The sequence below is a fragment of the Epinephelus lanceolatus genome, chromosome 5 (genome assembly GCF_041903045.1).
Source record: "Epinephelus lanceolatus isolate andai-2023 chromosome 5, ASM4190304v1, whole genome shotgun sequence".
Taxonomy (NCBI): domain Eukaryota; kingdom Metazoa; phylum Chordata; class Actinopteri; order Perciformes; family Serranidae; genus Epinephelus; species Epinephelus lanceolatus.
Window position 1 is genome coordinate 14,954,573 of NC_135738.1, and position 20,482 is coordinate 14,975,054.

The following is a 20,482-nucleotide window of genomic DNA, read 5'->3' on the forward strand; positions in this document are numbered from 1 at the left end:
ATGAGCAACTTGGATCTGATTTAATGCTGCGTGAGTAGTTACTGACAACAAAAGGGCACGGTAACAGGAGCTAGTTACCTTGGTGAGGAGGTGTAGGTGTGCAGCTTGGTGTCTGCAACGCTTTATACAACAGCTCACCAAGTAGTCTAAAGGTCGCTTTGCATAAACAGTAAATATAAAACCAAGATCCTGTTACTGTATTGCCTATTTCTCACCTAAAATGTCTTCAGAAACATATTTCAGTGCACTGTTTGGCTGTAATATGAGAATTTGTGAAGGCTAAAAAAAGGAAATCAAACTGTAAAACTAGGCAATTCTGATCAAATTTGAACCAAGATTCTGTTACTGCGTTGCCAGTTTCTCACCTCAAATGTTTTCAGAAACATATTTTAGCTTTCTGTTTCACTGTAAATCCAGATTGTTTAAAAACGGCCAAGCTTGCATTACATGTTTATCGGTCCGATGCGGTGCAGTCCATTCTTGTAACGGCGAATGCCATCCAGCCCGTTCCCCTAGTCATGTAGCACCATCTTCAAAAGTGTTTGCATCTGTCTACTGCATGGTCAGACTAGTTTTATGAAAAGACCATCTTTCCAGCAGCGAAATACTTCTTCAATACAGTTCAGATACAATTGTAGGAGAGTGAACAGTAAACGGTGAGGCTGATATCAGTTAATCAGCACGGTAATGGACTCTGCCACTAACTTTTAAAACTGCTATTTAGAGAGGTAATTTCTGAATGTATTAAATACCTCTCCAGTCTTTGAATCTTCTTCAAGAATGTCTTAAATAACAAGAAACAACATTATGTCACCGAGCAAGTAGTGAACACCAGTAACCATTACAAGTATCTGAAAAGGCAGGCCAGTTTAAGATACGTCTCACCACCTACACCGAGGACAGATCTCCTCAAATCTACTGTAAAACACAGAGTTGTTACAAGATGAAACTCCTTACCAAAAAAAAAAAAAAAAACAACAACTATGTAGACTCATACAGAGGAGTTAGATCAGAAGTGTGTAGTGGTGTATTTATCTGCAGACACTCAGAGACACAGGGTTTCAGTGAGGTCGGGGCTCTATAGAAAGGTAGCAATGAGGTGCCTGACCGTAAGCAGCAGGCATCCAAAACACACAGCGCACAAAAACAACGCAAATATATAGCAAGGAAAAATGCCAAACAAGAGTGATTCTGGGACTGGCGTTTTCTTTCGTTTTCGCTGGTGAACCTTGTTTACAAACAGTATCAGACAGCCCTGCATAGTATACCTTTAATGTACTTAACTGTAAGAACGAATAATAAATAATTCACCTTGCTCACTGATTGTTGTGTCTGTAGTGTCTCATATTTACAGGCGTCTTTCAGTGCACTCAAGGACACCTTACAAGACACAATTAAAGGAAAAAACCAAGCAGCTATGTATCCATAGATCATAAAATCAAACAATTCTGTAATATACAATGAAAGTTAATTAAATGACTAGACAAAAATCATAATTATAAATATTAGGTGTAAAATCATCATCAGTGCAGGTCACCATATTTTACAAATGATGTTTTTGTATGTGATGTATGAATGAATATAATACATACAATTGTTTGTTTAACTGTGTGATTTATGTGTCAGAGCCCAAGAAGACTAGCTGACGTAATAGTATCAAAACTTTTGGATTATAATTTTAATGTCTGATGGTAAATGATGATAATAAGAGCATGACTCATTGCAAAGATTTATGTGTTTGTTTGTATATTGCCTTTATGAGTATTGTTTTTAGAGCTGGATACAAGCACTGTGTATTGCTCATTCACCTCTCTGCAGTTTTATGGTTTAGTTACATTTCCTCTTTAACCTTTAAATTGTCATTTGTGCTCTCCAGTCTCACACAGACAAACTGAACACACAAGTGGCTCTCCATCAGCTTTACCAGTACGCCAGCAAATACTATGATGGGGTAAGAGGCCCTTCTCTTTCCTATCGCACCCAAAGGACGCTATTCCACTGAATGCACTACTGCCCACTATATTATTGCCTTTCCTTTTTTTTTCCTCTCTTCACTCTTGATATGCCAGAAGAGTGATTGTATGAAATTTTAATTGAAAGCATTTCTGTGGGATGTGAATTGGAAAATTGCTCTGGGAATTGATTTTTAAGCGTCCATTGTGCATTGCCACTTGAGGTCACGAAAAGGGGATAAACAAAACCTAATGAACAAGTTGGATAAACAAATGGGGCTGTCAGTCTCCCCCAAGTGTGGCTCGCAAACAATAACAGCTTATATGACGTGACTGTTGATGTCAAGTAACACCGTCCTCTCCTCCCACTCTCCGCCCTTTTTCTTCCTCTTTGTCCTGTGCTCATTTTCCGCTCGTCTCCCCCGTCCTTGTCTCTCCGCTTCCCTGACATTGCTCTTTTGCCCTCCTCTGCCCAATTCTCCCTCTTCTTTCTCTTTGCTTATCATTTCCGACTTCTCCCCCATTCTCCTCCATTTCTGTCCTTCCCACCTTCCATCCCTCTTTCAGATCATCGCATCCCTAGACGAGGACCCAGCTGCCCAGAGTAAACAGCTGACCCTGCGGCTCCAGCAGATAGCAGCCGCCCTGGAAAACAAAGTGACTGATCTCTAACCCACCGAGCGGAGGGAGGGAGGGAGGGAGGGGAATGGTAGGAGACTGCCAGTGACTACAGGGGCTTATTTCCTTTTTTTTTTTTCTTTCTTTCTTTCTTTTTTTTTTTTTTTTTTCGAGAATAAAACATGGAAATAAGGAGAGGTGAGAAGGGACTAGTGGGTGTGTATATTGTACAACTCTGGTCCTGGGACAACTTTCTGTACTGTGGAGTAACAGGGACTAATGAAATGCAGATAGAGAGCAAAAAGGGGAAGAAAGTGATGGGTTACACTGTCATAGGTACGCCTTAAAGCTCACTTGCCAAACCTTAAAGGTCTGCGCGCTCACTCATGCTTCACTGAATATTGCTCCCACAATGCAGTGCGGTAGACCTCGCTCTGAGAATTAAGCCCCTCCGTGGAGCACTGGCACAGGCGATAATCAGATGTTCAATTTCTTTCTGTCTAGAAAAGGTTTTAAGAATTGTATTATATATTTTTTTTATTGTGCAGTCTTTATGCGGAAAGCTTTATAAGGAAAAAAAATATCTTTTTAAATGGATCACCTTGTGGTGCAGATAGTGTTTTTATTAGCCTGTGTGTGCGTAGATGTCAGTGTGAAGTCCAACATGTGAATAAGAGCGTGCGTTGCTGAACTCGAGTGTGTGTGAATGTGTGGGAATGTGTGTGCACACACAGGATGCCTACTGTCAGGCGTGAGGGCGAAGGGACGCCTGCTTTCTGTCATTTCAAACCCCCCACCCCCACACACCTCCCTATACCCAGTGACACACTGGAGCCTGCGCTCTCATCGAGCTTTTTGACAGAGACCAAAGGGTCCTCACAAGGGCACCGGTTAATCTAGCAATGTATAGGCTCATATGATTGACAGGTCACCAGTAGTTTGAGAAACGTTTGAGTTAAATTTTTTTGCTTTTGACTCAGATTTGCTTCAAGCTGGATTGCCATTTGTGCTCATGGAAATCGATTATAGCACAGTCTGTCTCCCTTTATTGTACAGTGCCATGATACATTCCACTTCAACTAAAGCACAGGAGGACATTTCAAAAAGTTTTTCTTAAAGACATTTCAGTTAATGACCGTTTCTGGATATTTTTCTTTGCTACGAAACTTTGTTTCTAAGTGTCAGCAAGAAGCAACTGTACTCTGCCATGGAGCCATGTCACTCATATTAGCCCTGCAATAATGTCAGAACACCACGAGCCACAACCGACAGTCACATTAGCTCACTAAATGTATTCATATACAGTAGCAATTCAGCAATATGTTAGAGAGATTTTCCAAATGGATTCATGCATTGTTAGTGTTCATGATTTTTAGTGCCATTTCTTTTAGTATTACTTTTGTAATGTTCCAAATAGTCATCAAGCATTCTGCCTCTAAAGCTATGAAATAGCCTATTGCTGACATTAATTACCTGCTAGAGATGCAGTTGGTACTTAAATGGTATGTTTTTGAACAAATTACAGTGGTTTTAGCCTTTTGTGTGATGTTGGGCAGGTCACATTCAATCATGTACATAATTGTTATAGTAATTGAAATGTTGATTTGCCAGTGTCAGAGCCGAGGTGTCGACAGGGTAGGAATGAGGGTTTGATATTTCTCGGGCCATTAAACGCCACCACGCTTCATCCCTAAATTGTAGGTTTTTGCTGTTGACAGATGATTTAATTGTACTCCCTGTATCTGATCATGGATGTGTGTAGTTGACAGAGCATAACGTGCTCCAGAGACCCCAGAATGTTAACGATTCCTGCCTTGGCTAGAGAGAGGTTTGCACAGACCTCGAGCCTGCCTGCCTGCCTGCTGTCTCAGCATGGCACCCTGGCATCCCGACCAACAGCACTTGGCACTGCCCACTCGGCGCAGTGCAGAGTGGCACTCTGTATAATGGAATCAGCAGGGGAGGCTTTTGATCTTAATTGCATGCCGACTGCAGACTCCATCCTTGTCTCCGCTGTTGTTTACTGCTGACTCCTCTCTCACTGACAGAGTTGATGCAAGAAGCTTATTTCAGAGCCTTTCTTTAACCAAACATGTGCCTTATTGAATAGGATGATACATATATATTGTTTCTAAATTATTCTATTGGTAACCTAGGTGATTATGATGACGATAGTGCTATAGACACAGCAATGTATTTGGACTTGTGATATTATGTGTGCTGTCTAAAATGCTAGATGCCCTGCTGCAGCCATTTGCGTGCCAATAGGCTGAAGACATTTCAGTATGATTTCTTTTATGGTTGCAGTTTTGATGTGTGCATTTCCTTTGGGTGTCTGTGGCGTGTGCTTAGTAGGACTTTGGTGGCTACGGCAAAAGGCCAAAATGAATAAATGTAAAACAATGTGGCCAATGTGATTTGGGTTTCCCTTGAAAATGTCTGGCATTCCTAAATTAGTCTGAAATCAAAAGGGTGTTCTTCTGTAGATTGAATATAGCGCAAAATTGTTCCTACGGTGTTGATTTTTTTTGACCTGTGTTTCTAAGCTATTCCACAGTGTGTACGATAAATGACTATCTATACTCGACAAATGACTTTTCTTACTGCTGTGCAGTTATTATTTTTATTTCTTGTTTCCTATACCATATAAATCTTTGTAAAACATGTTGAAATACTGTATTCTAACTGTATAATCCTATGCATTGAGTCCTGGGACAAAAAAAGAAAAACAAGAAAAAAAGCTGTTTGTGCAGTTGTCGAGACTTTTTCCATTTTGAAACTTGTGAATGTGCTGTAACGATATAAGAAACTGGGACACTCCATTTTCAGTGCAGGACCATTAATTAATGGAAGCCAACGTTTTCCTCCCCATCCAAGGCAGCTCAGAAGATTCTCGATCTTGTACCTGATCTGTTGTACTGGATGAACTTAATTTTACAAAGGTTGTGTGTGGACGGAGCAGTTACCCACAGATTTCATCATACACTCCTCCGTGAATAAACTCAGAGACATATACGCCCTTCATATCTGCTTGTGTTTCTTTCACTTTTAGAATATTGATTTGCTTCAATTTAACACTCACCTCTCATGTATATTGCATGAGTTAAAATCACCTTGGGTGATAGAGTAACACTTGCCATAGGTAGCCAGTTTCTTATTAAAGCGAACTGCATAAGACTTTGGTATTTATGCCGCTCATTACACTGCCCTTAGATTCATTCAGGAGCTCACACACAGGCAGGAGAGATTGGTGGATTTACAAAAATTGTCTCGTATTTGAACCGGCCGATCTGTTAAAGAAGGAGAGGGCTACGTGCTTGAACATGACAGTTTTCGTCAGATATTTGTGCACATTATGACCCCAAACTACTTTCCTGATAGCATCAGTGCTCATATGCAGCACACCCCGTGATGATGATGGCTGACGCCTTTTTCCCCCAAATGCCACATCAGGTTCCTGTCACACGCCTCAGAATACAGACGAGAAGCAAAGGTCTGGCTTCATGAAACGAGTTGATAATGTAAATAGCCGCACGGCATCTCTGTCATCGGCAGTGAAGGTTGAAAAATTGCTGCGAAAACATTAATTAAGTACTGACAGCTAAAAATGAAATTGGAGAAAAGAAAGATGAAAGGCAAAATTGCCTCATCTGACTGCTTAACAAACCCCGACACAGGGTGGGGATATCAAAGACAGACCAGAGGCCTGCGCAGGCCGTCCGCTAACTGAACAGATCATTGATGCAGCAACAGATAGAACAACTTCAAGGGCTGCTGCCAAATCAAGAGTGATTACACTTGATTATCGCAAGCACTGCATCTTGTACACTATCCTTGATCACTGCTGGAAAATCAAAGGCAATACTGTACTTTATATTTCTATTAAGACAAGCAGCTTACATCATTTTGGGAGTCAACATGCACTACACTTGTGATAAGATTTCTAAATTACCATGCCCTTGAATGTCTAGAAATCCATGACACTGCACACTGAAAATAATGATTTAAGTCTTTGCAGGGTTTCCTACAAGAAATTGGGTTAAAATCTGCATGTTGCTGGCTTCTGTTCTCCTGCCTGAGATGCTTCGAACACCAGTCAGTCTCTCCTTCAGCAGGAGATGGTTGTGTTTACCAGCGGGTCGCGTTTCTCTTCCACATGTTTCAAACCTTCTAATGAGATTTGGCTTTGATTTCCTCCGCCTAAGGGGAAGAGGAGGAGGAGGACTTGGTGAAAATAAAAACAATGATGGTGTGGTGTCATTTTAAACGGTAGTTCTGATGAATAATTTAAGAGCCAACAACAACTGATTCTAGGGCTCGCTAAGCTCAGTAACAACCGCGGAGCAAATTAAAATATCCTGTTAGGTTGGCTTGCATTTTTTAACAGACTTGGAACTGCATGATTTGAGAGTGGTTTGAATTTAAAGTTCTTTAGAGAGACCCAGGCGATATCAGCAGACAGTTAAATCAGCTGTGCTCTCTCTCTTAACAGCTGAGTTTAATGGGCCGGGAGGGGAGCATGCAGACTTATCTGAAGGAAAGTGTTCTCTGGAAGCTGCAGAATTGCGAGCCACAAATACAGATACCCTAAAATGATAGAGAGTCTGTGTGTTGCTGTTGTGCTTTGGAAAATGTATGTGCAATTTGGCTACAGCCCTACTAATTAACTTGTGGTACAATAAAACTGTATCCACTAATAATCTGCTCTGTTTCCTTAGTTTACTTAGTTACATCATCATTTATTTAGATAGGTAGAATCACTGAAATCAACCTCTCCTTTTTAAGAGACTTGTGCACAAAAGTATACAACACAGTGTGAGTATAGACACACAACAATTTACCACACCATGTATGCTATATACAATAAACACTGGCTCCACATTATAGAAAACAATTACAAGTGGCCTTCAGAATGCTTCAGTGTATGTAATGGTATGAAATGTTCAAAAGACAGTTTGAAAATGTAGTATAGATTATATGTTAAACTATTCATGTATGTGTATTTACATACATGAATACTCATAATAATCTCCTGCTCACCTCAGAGGAAATGGTGTTTGGAGAAAGTAGAATAAAGTGTCTTTGTTTTAGACTGAGAACGCCTTAACAACAACAGTCTAACTGTAGGCTATAAAAAGCAGCATGTTGTGTACCTTGTTGTTTGTTAGACCATGGTGCTGTGGAAAGATAAAAGGATAGGTTCACTTTTTTCCCCCGGCCTGTCTTACAACACTATCCACATACCCAGGTACACTGAAGTGTCATTGTTTGCTGTAATCATTCCTCCTGTTCATATCGGCCATGAAAAGATCCTGTGCCTGATGCAACTCCGGTGTAAGAGATGAGGGACAATATCCACTTTAATTTGAAACATTGACTCATTATGGCCTCACCTGGAATTTGGAAGACAGTTTTGCACTAACAAAGACTGCTGGTGTTTGGGTTAGGAAGGGATCTATCATGGCCAGTATGAATGGGAGCAACATACAGCAACCAATAAATCCTTTAAAGTACATATAGGCTTTTTAAAGTTGAACACATCCTTTAATTTGATGAGTTGAACCACTGTGTAATTAGAGGCAAAGCTGCGTGGAATGCTGCTATTTCTGCTTGACATATTAAAGGCATTTAAGCAACAGAAGTGGAGGGACCATATCCTGCAAGCAGGTGTGTATTGGCCTATAAAGCCACGCGAGACGCGGTCTCGTGATGTTTCTGTTTCGTGTGTGAAGCCCACGCCTTCAAGAAGAAAGCAGCAGGTGTGTCCATCAGTTTCCAAATTGCGCGCAGTAACTGTTTCTGAATACTCCCCTGCTGCATTCATGATCATGGGAGCGACGATGCAATTATGTTGACAGCAACAGTAATTATCTTACCCATGTTAACTGAATGGCTGTGATTTGTAAATATCAGTTGTTTTGTTGATTATTTTGCCTATTCATATTTAACAACTTATAATTTAGACAGTGTTGCAGTCATTTTATATCTTCAAAACGAGCTAAATGTCGGACAAAATTCCTTCAAGTGTCACCGCCGCATGTCCTACCATAGTATGTTAATACTCGTAATCATCAAACGTTAAAATGATTATTTTTTTATTTAAAATAAAAAGTAATGAGAATTATTATCAGTTACTTGTACGGTGTTTTGTTGATAACCCTCTGAAAACTTGCATGAAACTGGTATGTACAATTTTCCTGTATGCCTTGAATGCAGCAAAGCGCGTCCGCAAATGACAGCTTTACTTACCTGTGATTGACATAAAGAAATAACCAATCATCGTGGCCGCTGCCACATTCTTAGCCAATCACCGGAGTCCGATTATTCTATTGTCCAATCACATTCAAAGGGGCGGGCTCTAATTTAGTCAAAGCACCGCGGTAGATGATGGAAGATGAATGAAGTGTCTAGCTAGCAATTAGCTAGCGATATCAACATCCTCACAGCGTTTTTACTTTCACTAGTATGCTGGAACAAAAAAACGCGGAATAATAAAGATTTTGCGGGCTGTGCAGAAGACCTACATATTTGGTTCTGCCTGCTTGTCACGCAAGTTACGCGGGACAGCTAGTTTATGTGGAGGTCTTGCTAACAACAAACGTTAGCATGCACTGGAAAGAGTCACCTGGGGCGGATGCGAAATTGTCTGAATGAACGGAAAACACACCATCGCGAGGAGGTAAATAATGTCAAGAAGCATTTATTGCTCAGAGCAGAACTGAGCTTGCTTTTTCCAATATGCAGTTTGATGGAAGGTAACTTAGCAAACGTTAGTTAACATGCTAATTGCTTAGCTAGTTACCGTTAGCTGTCTCTGGTGCAATGCATTCAACCTTTCTGGTCTAGTTTACCTTTCATTTACCAAATCCAGCGGTATAGAAACGTTTATTATATATATACTTCTTGCACTCAGGCGAGCAGTGTATCCCTTTTTGATGTTCCTAAAATGAAACACAGAAAGCTGCACCATTAAATCCCATTTTGTTTTACTGATACAGGTGACAGTGCCATCATGTACTCGAGCCCCAACATCCGCATGAAGTCCAGCTGCAACAGCAACAGCATCACTGAGCTGCTGGGTGCCCTGTGTGATTGCAGCCTGTCTGGGGTGTCATGGAAACGCCGTGCCCTGGGTGGTGTCTCAAGAGAAGGTTTCCGCAGAGCTCTCAAGAAGTGTGCCTATGGTGCCCTGCTGTCAAAGCTATTTCAGGATGGCACCAAAGGGTCTGCCTCAGGACCAAGTGCCACAGCTAGTACACCGGCCAAAAACAAAGTCCTGATGATATGTTTTGACTTGCGGGTGGCAGGGTGCCGAGAGGAAGCAGAGAGGTTGGAGGAGCTGCTGGAGATGCTGCAGGAGGGAGCATCCTCCGGCCTAAAGGAAGTAGACGCAGTCCTTGAGCTCTTGGTACATCTAGCTGGTTCAGCGCCTCCACCCCCTACGTCTTTCAGCAGGGACTACATGAGACGAGAGAGGCCCGTGCTGCGGAGGCCTCGACCCTGGGGCTACCAGAGCGAGGAGCTGCAGAGACTAGAGGCTCGGGCGTGGGGACTGGTGTGTGGGGAGGAATGGGGGACTCTGGAGAGTTTGTGTGGAACTCAGAGGTTGATGGATGCCCCTCCAGGCACAGGGCTGCTGGCTCTGGGAACTAAATTGGAAACGGAAGAAAGATTTGAGAGGGAGACCAGGATGACGCTGTTCGGAGCACTGCAGCACACTCGCACCTCAGACATAGACATAAGACTGGACCTGCCTCCTGTTCCCAGTAACATTGATGTCACTGGGCTGCCTATAAGGGTATGACACTATATCTTAGTCTGATGTCTAACATAATTCATCTTGTTCAGTCTGAGGTATTTTGTCATATGGTCAGTTCAAGTTCATTTTTACACATCAGTGGTTTCATAATTGCACATGTGTTTGATTTAGGTGTAAACCCCAGTGTCAGGCAATGATGTCACGATGCGTAATTGTTGTCTGTGCAGGTCCCGCCATGTTTGGATCAGTCTGAGGACGAGGGCTTCCAGTCAGCTTCCAACTTGACCCCAGACTCACAGTCAGAGACCAGCCCCATTCCAGACATTGATATATGGGAGGCTCTCTGCACATTTGAGCCTGGAAGGCGCCGCTGCTGGGAGTCTGTTGGCTGGTAAGTGACACATCAGTTGTGCTGCTGAGAGTTTGATCATTAGCATGCAAGCTACTTCCTAGAGAATTTTTTTTGTTAAGATGTATCCCATTAACAAACGGTTACAAAACACAGTTTTTTAACCTAGTAGCGGCTGCAACTACCACTTATTTTAATGATTTAGTATAGAGATGTGTGCGATGATTAGTGGACTAGTCGGTTAAATGGTGCTACCCTCATTAGACGGCGCCAGAAACACTAGTCGGTTAAAATAATCCTTAAAATTGTTATTATTTTAAATGTTTTACACCCAGTGAAAATGTTGTTGTAATAAACAGGCGTTCTTTTTTGGGGCGTCTGTGGCTTAGTGGGTAGAGCAGGCACCCCATGTACAAGGCTGTTGCTGCAGGGCCCGGGTTCGAATCCAGCCTGTGGCCCTTTGCTGCATGTCACTCCCTCTCTCTCTCCCTCCCCCTTTCATGCTTACCTGTCCTGTCCATTAAAGGCAAAATGCCCCAAAAAATATCTTTAAAAAAAAAAGGCATGTTTTTAAAAGATATATTTTCCTAAAGAATATTGTTTTCAATAAACTTGCTAAGCTAAATGACTTGGAATTAAGAATTTTTTTAAGTTGTAGGAGGACAACTTCTGTTGATTGACAAAAGTAAAGCAAATAAAGCAAAGCAGAAGACGCAGTTAACAAGTAACAGACAGAGTATATCCTAAAAAGTCATCAACTTATTAGAGAGACTCTTCTTATAGTTTCTAATGTTTTTAGTCTCACTTTCCAATCTCTGGAACACAACACCAAGTTTTACTTTTTATTCCTACTAGCCCACCTGGGAAAAGAGAGTCGTTCTACCTAACAGAGGGAGGCAGGGAGGCCTTCGACCAGCTCTACCGTCTATGGGAGGGGGAGATGAGGGTGGTCAGCACTGCTACACCCTCTCCTCTCCTCCCGCTGCCCTTGGACTCTCAGACACAACTGGTAGTTGACCTCCTCAACGTCTTGATCGGAGTGGCGTCCACGACCTTCCCTCTCAACCAGGTGCATTTCATTATCTTTATTTACGATTCTCTTAAATGCAATAAAACGCAGTTGATATGTTGTTTTAGGGGTCCGTCAGACTGAAGTGATAAAAGTGAATGAAGTGATAAAAGCACTGTGACAGCATACAATTACTAAAAAAACAGAGAGAAGAGAAACTGAGAGCAGAATCAATGACCAATCTGGGCCTGTGTGGTATAAACAAACCCAATTGACTTATAAAAGCATATTACGTTGAAACTGCTAAAGGAAATAAAGTGACAGTGTCAAACACAGTCAGTTGCCTGACAAGATACATTAAACGACGAGGAAACAAATGAAAATTTTCCTAATGCCAAAAACAAAACCGCAGGAGAGCTCTTGTGTTGCTTTATTGTTTCCCATTAAGTTTTTATATCCCCTAAAGATCATAGTTATTTACTACATAAATTGAATCCTTGTTTTCTCTTTAACTCCCTGAGCCCCTTTTGTTCTCGCTCCCTGTCATTAGCATGCAGGCTGGTAGGCGAGGTGGACACAATGTATCATGAACAGCTGCACTATCTAATATAATACTATAGCCTTGCATCGAATGCAACTTCTGTGAGGCTCATAATGTTAAAAGTTTTGCTGAGACTGCCAGAGAGGTGTTTATTAAACTCAAAGGTAATCTTTGAGGCTGTGGTTTGTGGTAGTGTTGTTCTAGATTGCAAAATATTGTCTGTGTTATTTCTGTCCCCCCAGAAGGGTCCAGTCTCAGAATTTCCAGTTCTCATAAAACAACCATGGGATGGACAACATAACAAACACCTGATTATGTAGTGCGGTCTGATATAATAACACAGCCACAAACCATGCCTTCGGAAATCACCATGGAGGTGACCGTCCGACAGCCTCAACAGAAATCCAATATTATAAGCTTTACAAAGACGGACTCTGCTGCAGGGCTTTTTATTGGATGTTATTAGACTGTACAGTTATTCATTGTATTTTGTCCACCATCTGTAAATATGTAATCTCTTTCCCAGAGCGTTCAGTTTGACGTCAGACCCGGTGTGTGCGTATCAGGAGCCTCTCCAGAGAGTGTGTCTCGTCTCTTGGGGGAGCTGGCCCAATATGGCACCTACTACTTGAGGCTTAGTCGCTTCTCTCTGCAGAGTGCCGACAAAAAAGGCCTAGTCTTTCAGGTATGTTTGTATAATCGTCATTAATACCGTTGGGAGTGCTCACCCCTCCCGTCTCTACTCATACTGGGAATGTTGTTGCAATTGTTGTGGTCTTCAATCCAATTTGAAATACTTTTTATTTGTCCCACAAGGGGCAGTTTGAGACAAATGAGTTTGCAAGCACAAATACACATAAACAAGCTATTCACACATATATAACCAGTTTCAATACACAAGGGTTTATGGTAATGACAAGTCTGTAGCCAACAATATCCAACACCATGAAGGCACATTAAGTTAAAAAGGCACAATATGTCAAAAGCAAAACTACAAGTGCATTTATAAAGCTACACTGAAGGTAAACTATTTCAGTGGTTTTACTCCTGCATAATGAAATAAAATAAAACACTGTTTCTTTCCAAGGCTTTTACAGGTGGTCTGCGGAAATATTTGCATTATTATAGGGCTTGTGTTCTCAGCACTCCACCCACCCTCAGCCTGTTGACTATTGGCTTCCTCTTCCGCAAAGTGGGCCGCCAGCTAAGGTGAGGTCAAACCTTTTTTTCTATTTTGCCTTTCTATTTTAGTGTTAATTTCCCACTTTGGAAACTTCAGCCTCACCCAGTCGACAGTGCAGTCATGTCCAAGAGGATCTTGATGCAAATATCATCAGATCAAAAAAATCCCTGCTTTCTTTTAATCTTAGATACCTGTCAGAACTGTGCTGTGTCGACGGGCCTCTGGGTGCCGGCCAGGCTACCTTCCCTGTGGTGAGTGCTCTTTTATCTGCAAACTGCAATATGTCATCCATCACTGCTGTGTTTAGTCTATCAGATGGGATGTCAGCTCAGTGCCATGTGGCTCTCTTCAGGGTGTTAAACTGCTGTCCTACCTGTACAATGAAGCACAGAATAACTGCAGCAACGAGAACTATCCGGTCCTGCTGTCGCTGCTGAAGAGCAGCTGCGAACCTTATACACGGTCAGTCACTGCGCTTCTCATACAGGCATGTGTCCTCAAAACAAAATGATACAACCCAAGGACATGACTTTACTTCATTCATATGCAGAACTTGTTGAGAGCCTGTTTAGACCTGGTATTAGCATGCAGTGTGGGTGATTGAATCACAAGTGGACAGCTCTAAGTCTGTCTGTTCACACCTGGCATTAGAATGCGTCTCCACAGGCGTCTCAAGTGACCACTTGTGATCGGATCTCACTTCCCCGCTCTAAATGCAAATAAACAAAAACATTACTTCTCTTTGCAAAGACTAAATGTGTTGTTGTTTTGAACCTGTGGGAGGTTTGTCTTGCTACATGTACACTTGCTGCCTTTACTAGGCTATTAAAAATGAGTAAAATCTTATTTCATTGTAGAGCTTCGCTGATTCGCTCAGTCCCTCCTTGCCTCACGCTCTATCTCTTGCTTGCTCCTTTATCATGAGACAAATGCACCCCTCGGTACTACCTCTGCTCGAGTATGAGCTCCACGCTGGGGACAGTTGATGAGAGTCGGCCTGCACACACTAATACCGCGTTCCATTTACCTCTAAAGTCTGAGGTCGGAGCCTGGAACACACCCGAGTTGATTGTGCTTCACTACAACTAGTCAGAGCACCAAGATGTTGTTGATGATACCAGTTCTAGCCAGGCATTACACTTTATTTTGCGTATACAAACACCCCAGCAAAGTTTCCTCAGATAGCAGTTGGACAGTACTGTGTGTATGACTGTTTTAATGAGACACACTAAAGCCCTGTTTCTACCGAGTAGTACGATACGGTACAGTTCAGTTTGTTACGCTTTTTTTTTTTCCATTTCCACTGCAAAAACTTGTGGATGGTACCAATGGGACTGTTCCGTACTGTCCCCATTTTTGGTCCCCCCCTCTGTTGGGGTACCTAGCACACAGATCTGGTACTAAAAGGTGGAGCTGTGAACACTGCAGTCTGTTGATTGGTCAGTAGCGGACGGTCACTCTGCTCATGGCTTAGTTGTGGTTCTTTAAGCCTTTATATACATTAATTTCAACCGGGATAGCATATATTTTAATCCTCAGTCGGAGAAAAGACAAAGCACCGCGGGGTGTTGTTCCTGTGGGCTCTAGCAACACTAAACCCCTGTGCTTTCCTGAGGACTAAATGCACAAACCAGCTATTTTTAAATATCTCATCAAGAGAGACTCTCACTGCAGCCTGTTTTATTTTGTCCTGAAAATGTGGGCGTCCACCCTCATTCTGTGGACGATAAACGAGGTGCAGACTGATAAAGGAGGAAATACAGTGAGTGCTGAACGGAGCAAAGAGTGACGACAACCCCGCCCACATTTAAGAGTACTGTTTGCGGTGGAAACACTAGGGTTTAGTTACCATGTCTGAAGGGTTACTTTTGGTTCCAAAGGTACTATACAGAAAGTGTTTGGTGGAAACCGGGCTCAAGACAGAAGTGCTAATAAACAGTAAATAACTACAGCTTTCACTACTGTTGACGTGCAGAGCAGAAATATTAGATCCTGAGGGCTTGGTGAGGTTCTTCTGACTTTCGGAGTCAGAAATATGATTCAGGGGGGCGCTCAGGTTGAAATTTCCAACTGTGAACCTGGAAATTCCGACTTGAAAGTGACAGGGCTAACTGTTAGCATCATACAGTTAACGTTTCCTTGAGCCATTATGATGTTGGTGGGAGTTTGTTGGGACCATTAACTGCTGCTACTGCTATGTTAGATTGTGCTAATCGGGCAAATGTTGAACTGACTGTTCACCAGACTGTGAGTAGATTGGCTCTGGGCATGGTGCTGCATCCAACCTGTTTAACGCCAGCAACAGACAGTTTAAGTTTGGAGTTTGAGTAGGACAAGCAAGGGCGTCATCTGAGTTGGCAGTCCATTAGTGTGGCCTGGGACACATTAGCATTCACACTGCTGAAAGAATGTGGCTATATGCGGCCTAGACCACCTCCGAATGTGGTCTGATCTCAAGACTTATTGAAGACGCATTAGAATTAGGTGCACGCACACTTGTACCTAGAGCTGTCCACCTGTGATCCGATCACCAGAGACGCATGTTAATACCAGGTGTAAACAAAGCCTAACTGTTTTTACTGTGCTTCACTCAGGTTTGTGTCTGACTGGGTGTATAGTGGTGTGTTTCGGGATGTTTACGGAGAATTCATGATCCAGGTCAATGAAGACTATCTTGGCTTCAGAGGTGAGACGATACACACGCGCCGTCTTCAGTCAGCGGGTTCTGAAAATGAAAAGCCTGCCCGACAGATTGTCTCGCAGAAAAAAAAATAGATTTCATTACAGCCTTTATTGCCTAGTTGGATTTGTCCTTGTGTCTATAAAGGATGTCATGAAGTTATTGGATGATAATCACTGGGAAACAAAATCAGCTACAACAGCTTTAGAGACCAGAGCCATCTCCACTCTGTAAGCCACAGGGACAGACACAAATAAATAATTTTCCTTTATTCTTTTCAGTTGGTACACCATGCTGGCTGTAACAAAACCTTTCTGAAATAAATTAGTTTTTTCATACATTTTGTCTCCTGTAATTGCCCTTGACAAATCTGGTGTAGCTGAATTATTATATTTTAGCCCAATTAATGACTTTGCTCTTTAAGGAGGGCAGAAGAGGAGAGTTAAGACAGGCGGAGATGATCCTCGCAGGGCAGATACATACAGACCCGTCTGTACTCTTCAGGAACTGGCTGACTGAAGGTTTAACAGAATTTTACTGTTTGATATGAAGAGACATTCATTTCGTAACGGCTCAAGGCAAATTTTATTGTGAGGGTTGCAATTAGGGCTTCAATTATTTTTATATCTGTAAAAAGATTATTTTCTCATTTATAGATTTACAGATTAATCATTTGGTCTAGAAAACATCAGAAAAGAGAAAAAATACCCATCACAGTGTCCAAGAGAGTAAAAGGGGATGTCATCAAAATTACATTTACTTTAATGTATGATCAAGAAAACCTGTAAATTTTCACATTTATGAGCCTGGAACCTCCAAATTGTCTGATATTTTTGGTTATCAAAACATTTGTCAATCAGCTAGTCGATTAATCGTTGCAGCTCTAGTTATAATAATGCAACAGTATTGTATCCCATTATATTGATTAGAATAGGAATGATAGTTTGATAGATAGCCTTTATTGTCCCATGGGAAATCTGTTTTCACAAACTGTCACAACATTTGGGTACACAAAAACACCACCAACAAACACCATGCACAAACACCACCAAACATTGAACAACCGACACATATATCACACTCAGGAGGGCTGGGTCCATACAAGGTTATTGGGGGAGGTTATTGAGTGCAGAGATGGCAAAATCATCTATTTTTCAGATCATGTATTTTTCGTGTAAACAAGATAGAAACATATTAAGGTAGAGGTGAAACAATTTACAGAACAGAATTAGTTAACTATTTTCTTACTATTTTTCAAGTAAAAATTCCCAACTTTCTGGCTGGTGCCACCTTTTTAGATGTAAGGATTTGTTTGTTATCGCTGTCATTTATTGTAGCACAAATTCACAAAGAATGAACTGAGGCTGCTGATACCACCATGATTTGTGCATCACTTGCAACCACTATATTTCCCGTTTTAATGTGCGAGTCACAAAAGATACTGCAGTACCGATGTTACACTGCAAACACGCCCATAAAGCTTTGCGTCTGAGTGCAGTTTGCCACATGGATAATTGCTATCTGACGCAAAAAAAGGGCAAAGTAGCCTGGAAATCAAGACTCAAATCTAGAAAGATTTGAGTCTGGCCCTCACTGATACACCCTTCCTATCCAAGGGGTGGCACTAACTGAGGCATTTCAAATGCTGCCGCACGCAACTGGATAGCACGATAGCCAATCAGAGCAAAAAACAAGGTGACGTATTCATTGCCGTAAGCCCCGTGGGGCTAACTGATATATTATGCTTTTGCCGTATCCTGTCGGCAAAACGGCTTTATGGCACACACGCTATCATCATCATGTTACGCCCGTCCAGAGCCCGCCTCTGTCAGATAGACTGATCTGATTGTTCCAATGGCGATTCAGCGGGCTCTGCTCGTCGGGGCCAGATCCCCGTGCAGAGCAAATTCGAATTTGCTAGGGGCGGGTTATCTGGATTTCCAGGTTAAGGGCAAAGTGTAAATGTTGCCTTTGCACCAAGAACTCAGTAGGGGTGTAAATTACCAGTTTCATCACGATACAATATTATATCGGTTCTTTGGAAAACGATACGATATGTGCAGATATTACAAAGTCTGCCACAATACACTTTCAATACGGTGTGATCTGGGGCCTGTGATGGATATGAAATGATAAAATGCTCAAATAACAGTCACAGTCAGTTACAGAAGAATCTGCCACTCCTTTATTTATTGCTTTTGGCCAGAAAAGACAAAAACAACATATAAATAATGTAAGTAACTGTAATTGCTTAAGTGCAGTGAAGTTTACTTTAAACTGACTCCAATTAACACATAAAACAGCACATGGGATAAGTTAACCATCAGGGCTTTCTGCCAGAGAGACCTTCCTGAAAGAAATCTTTTCATTCTCTTTTCCTCAAAACTTCAGGACTATGTGGCTGAAAACCCTGAAGGCAAACTTCTCCAAACAGCCATAAAACATGGATTAACAACATCGTTTAAAACAGGTATCAAATTCAGCTCAGTAACAACTCTCAAGGTTCATAGACACAACAGTTGTTTTTTTGCGAGTGACACATTATTAGCTTAACCATGTTTTCATTGCATAAATTAGCTTACCTGCCAGCAGACTTTTTTTCCTCCACTCATAGCTTCACAAATTATATGTAACCTTATTAATTTTGTTACTTAGTTTACTTTTTCTCTCGACAGAACAGCTCGGTTGAATTTCAGCCTACATGCACGTTTTCTCAGTCGAACATGTTGAAACAGAGCAGCTAATACTGCTGTAGTGAGAAGTTAGCGGAGTGAGACAGCCATAACGTTACGTCGTGTTTTGTCTTGTAACGGCATTGTTTACGTACGGCATGTGCTCTGTCTGTTGACCCCTTTTTTTTTTTATTAAATTATTTTCACACTGGTGATTCCCCAGTAAATGAAATTACCCCCGTCATCTTTCTCTTCACTTTTTGCCATCCACCATCCAAAATGAAAGCGTATCCTAAAGATGACCACATGGATCAATGTTTTCACTTCGATGATACTGGATTGTTGAATCGATATGTCGATCCAGATCAATGGATTGTTACAACCCGAGAACACAGTAGGCAGAACGATGGCAGAGAGAAAAACCCCCTGAAATTTTCAGATCGAGCGTTACAGGTCCTGACTGACGACGTGCAGAGGCATTTCAGAAAACTTGAAAAGAAATGAATGAAGAAATTTAATCATGACAGAGTGCTGTTGATGTTTTAAACACACTTCAGGCTGTAGAAGAAGATGGCATGATTTGAATCAGAACAAAAAAAACATTCAGTTACCAACAACTTCTCTGAGGACGCTAAGAATTTCACTGTAACTGTGAGTGTCTATTACGGCTGATCTTGTGAATTTGAGTGTTTGGCAGTGAGGCTTATTTGCATAGAAAGGGACCAATTTTGCGCCAAATTTATGCATATTAGCTCATTTAAATGCGTGCAAATAGTACAGGAGCACTGAGACACTATTTGCTTGTCACTACAGGTAGGGGTGCATTTCACTCTTTACAGATGCTTTGAAAATTACATGGTTTTACATGGAAGGTTTAGCAGCTGCAAAAGCCTCGCTATCCTCCCAGGATATGTTTGGGTTTTGGATTGTTGGGGGGACAAAACTACATTTGAAAATATGGCTCTGGCAAAATGTAATGGCCATGTCTTTTACTATTGTCTGAATTTTATAAACATAACAATTGAGAAAATGATCAACAGAGTAATCGATAATGATAGTAATCGTTAGTTGCAGCCCTGTATTAGGTAAATCTTTTGTAAGCAAACAATAATCTTGATGAAAGCCTGTTCCCTAAATGAGTACACGCTGTAACTGCCTCATTTTGGCAGAACTCCATAAATATGGTTTTATATGAATCATTACAGCCTGTCCAAATATTGTATGTCATGCAACACCCCATTCAAGGTCAGACCATCACCTCGGCTTTGTCTGGCTAAGAGGTTCATTTGCTCATCGGCTACACCTCATCAACTCCTGCAGTGAACCTCTGCACTTCTCACTCCTGCTTTTTGGAGGACACACAAATGTCATTGTTCTCCTCGAAGTCCGTCGGCCAGGGAAGCAATCAGCGGCTAAGCTTTCTTGGCAAGCCGCAGGCTTTCTGTAAAGAGCTCTGGAAGCTCAGTGCATTCATGTTCTCTTATGCTTTTTGCTTAGGATCACTGAGCTAAGCGCTAACAATTTCCAAGTGTTAATTCAAGCGACCAGAGTTTTGCCATGCCTCGTAAGTCATACTAATAAGGAAAAGTTTTAGGCCCAGTGCAGTCTGACTATTACTTCACCACTATTACTATTTTTTTTTTATTTCAGTTGTGAGTGTGTTGTATTGTTTTCTGAGGCATAATGGAGCAGCAAAACCAGTTGGTCTAAATTGTAGAG

The 20,482-nt window shown here is 41.7% G+C and overlaps 2 protein-coding genes across 4 annotated transcripts in view; both read left to right on the forward strand.

Moving 5' to 3' along the window:
* Window positions 1-2,682, forward strand: part of plxnb2b (plexin b2b) — a 175,848-nt gene extending 173,166 nt beyond the window's left edge. For all 3 annotated transcript variants that reach the window (XM_033634929.2, XM_078167744.1, XM_078167745.1), the window contains 2 exons: window positions 1,877-1,951; window positions 2,520-2,682. In XM_033634929.2, the coding sequence (XP_033490820.2) occupies window positions 1,877-1,951; window positions 2,520-2,624 (180 nt within the window). In that variant the 3' untranslated portion in view covers window positions 2,625-2,682. The remainder of the gene's footprint in view (window positions 1-1,876; window positions 1,952-2,519) is intronic.
* A 6,270-nt stretch (window positions 2,683-8,952) lies between these two features.
* tubgcp6 (tubulin gamma complex component 6) overlaps window positions 8,953-20,482 on the forward strand; it is a 40,944-nt gene continuing 29,414 nt past the window's right edge. The window contains exons 1-9 of the mRNA XM_033634159.2: window positions 8,953-9,249; window positions 9,569-10,368; window positions 10,557-10,720; window positions 11,534-11,747; window positions 12,755-12,913; window positions 13,316-13,437; window positions 13,599-13,662; window positions 13,764-13,873; window positions 16,006-16,097. Coding sequence (XP_033490050.2) covers window positions 9,583-10,368; window positions 10,557-10,720; window positions 11,534-11,747; window positions 12,755-12,913; window positions 13,316-13,437; window positions 13,599-13,662; window positions 13,764-13,873; window positions 16,006-16,097 — 1,711 coding nt within the window. The 5' untranslated portion in view covers window positions 8,953-9,249; window positions 9,569-9,582. The remainder of the gene's footprint in view (window positions 9,250-9,568; window positions 10,369-10,556; window positions 10,721-11,533; window positions 11,748-12,754; window positions 12,914-13,315; window positions 13,438-13,598; window positions 13,663-13,763; window positions 13,874-16,005; window positions 16,098-20,482) is intronic.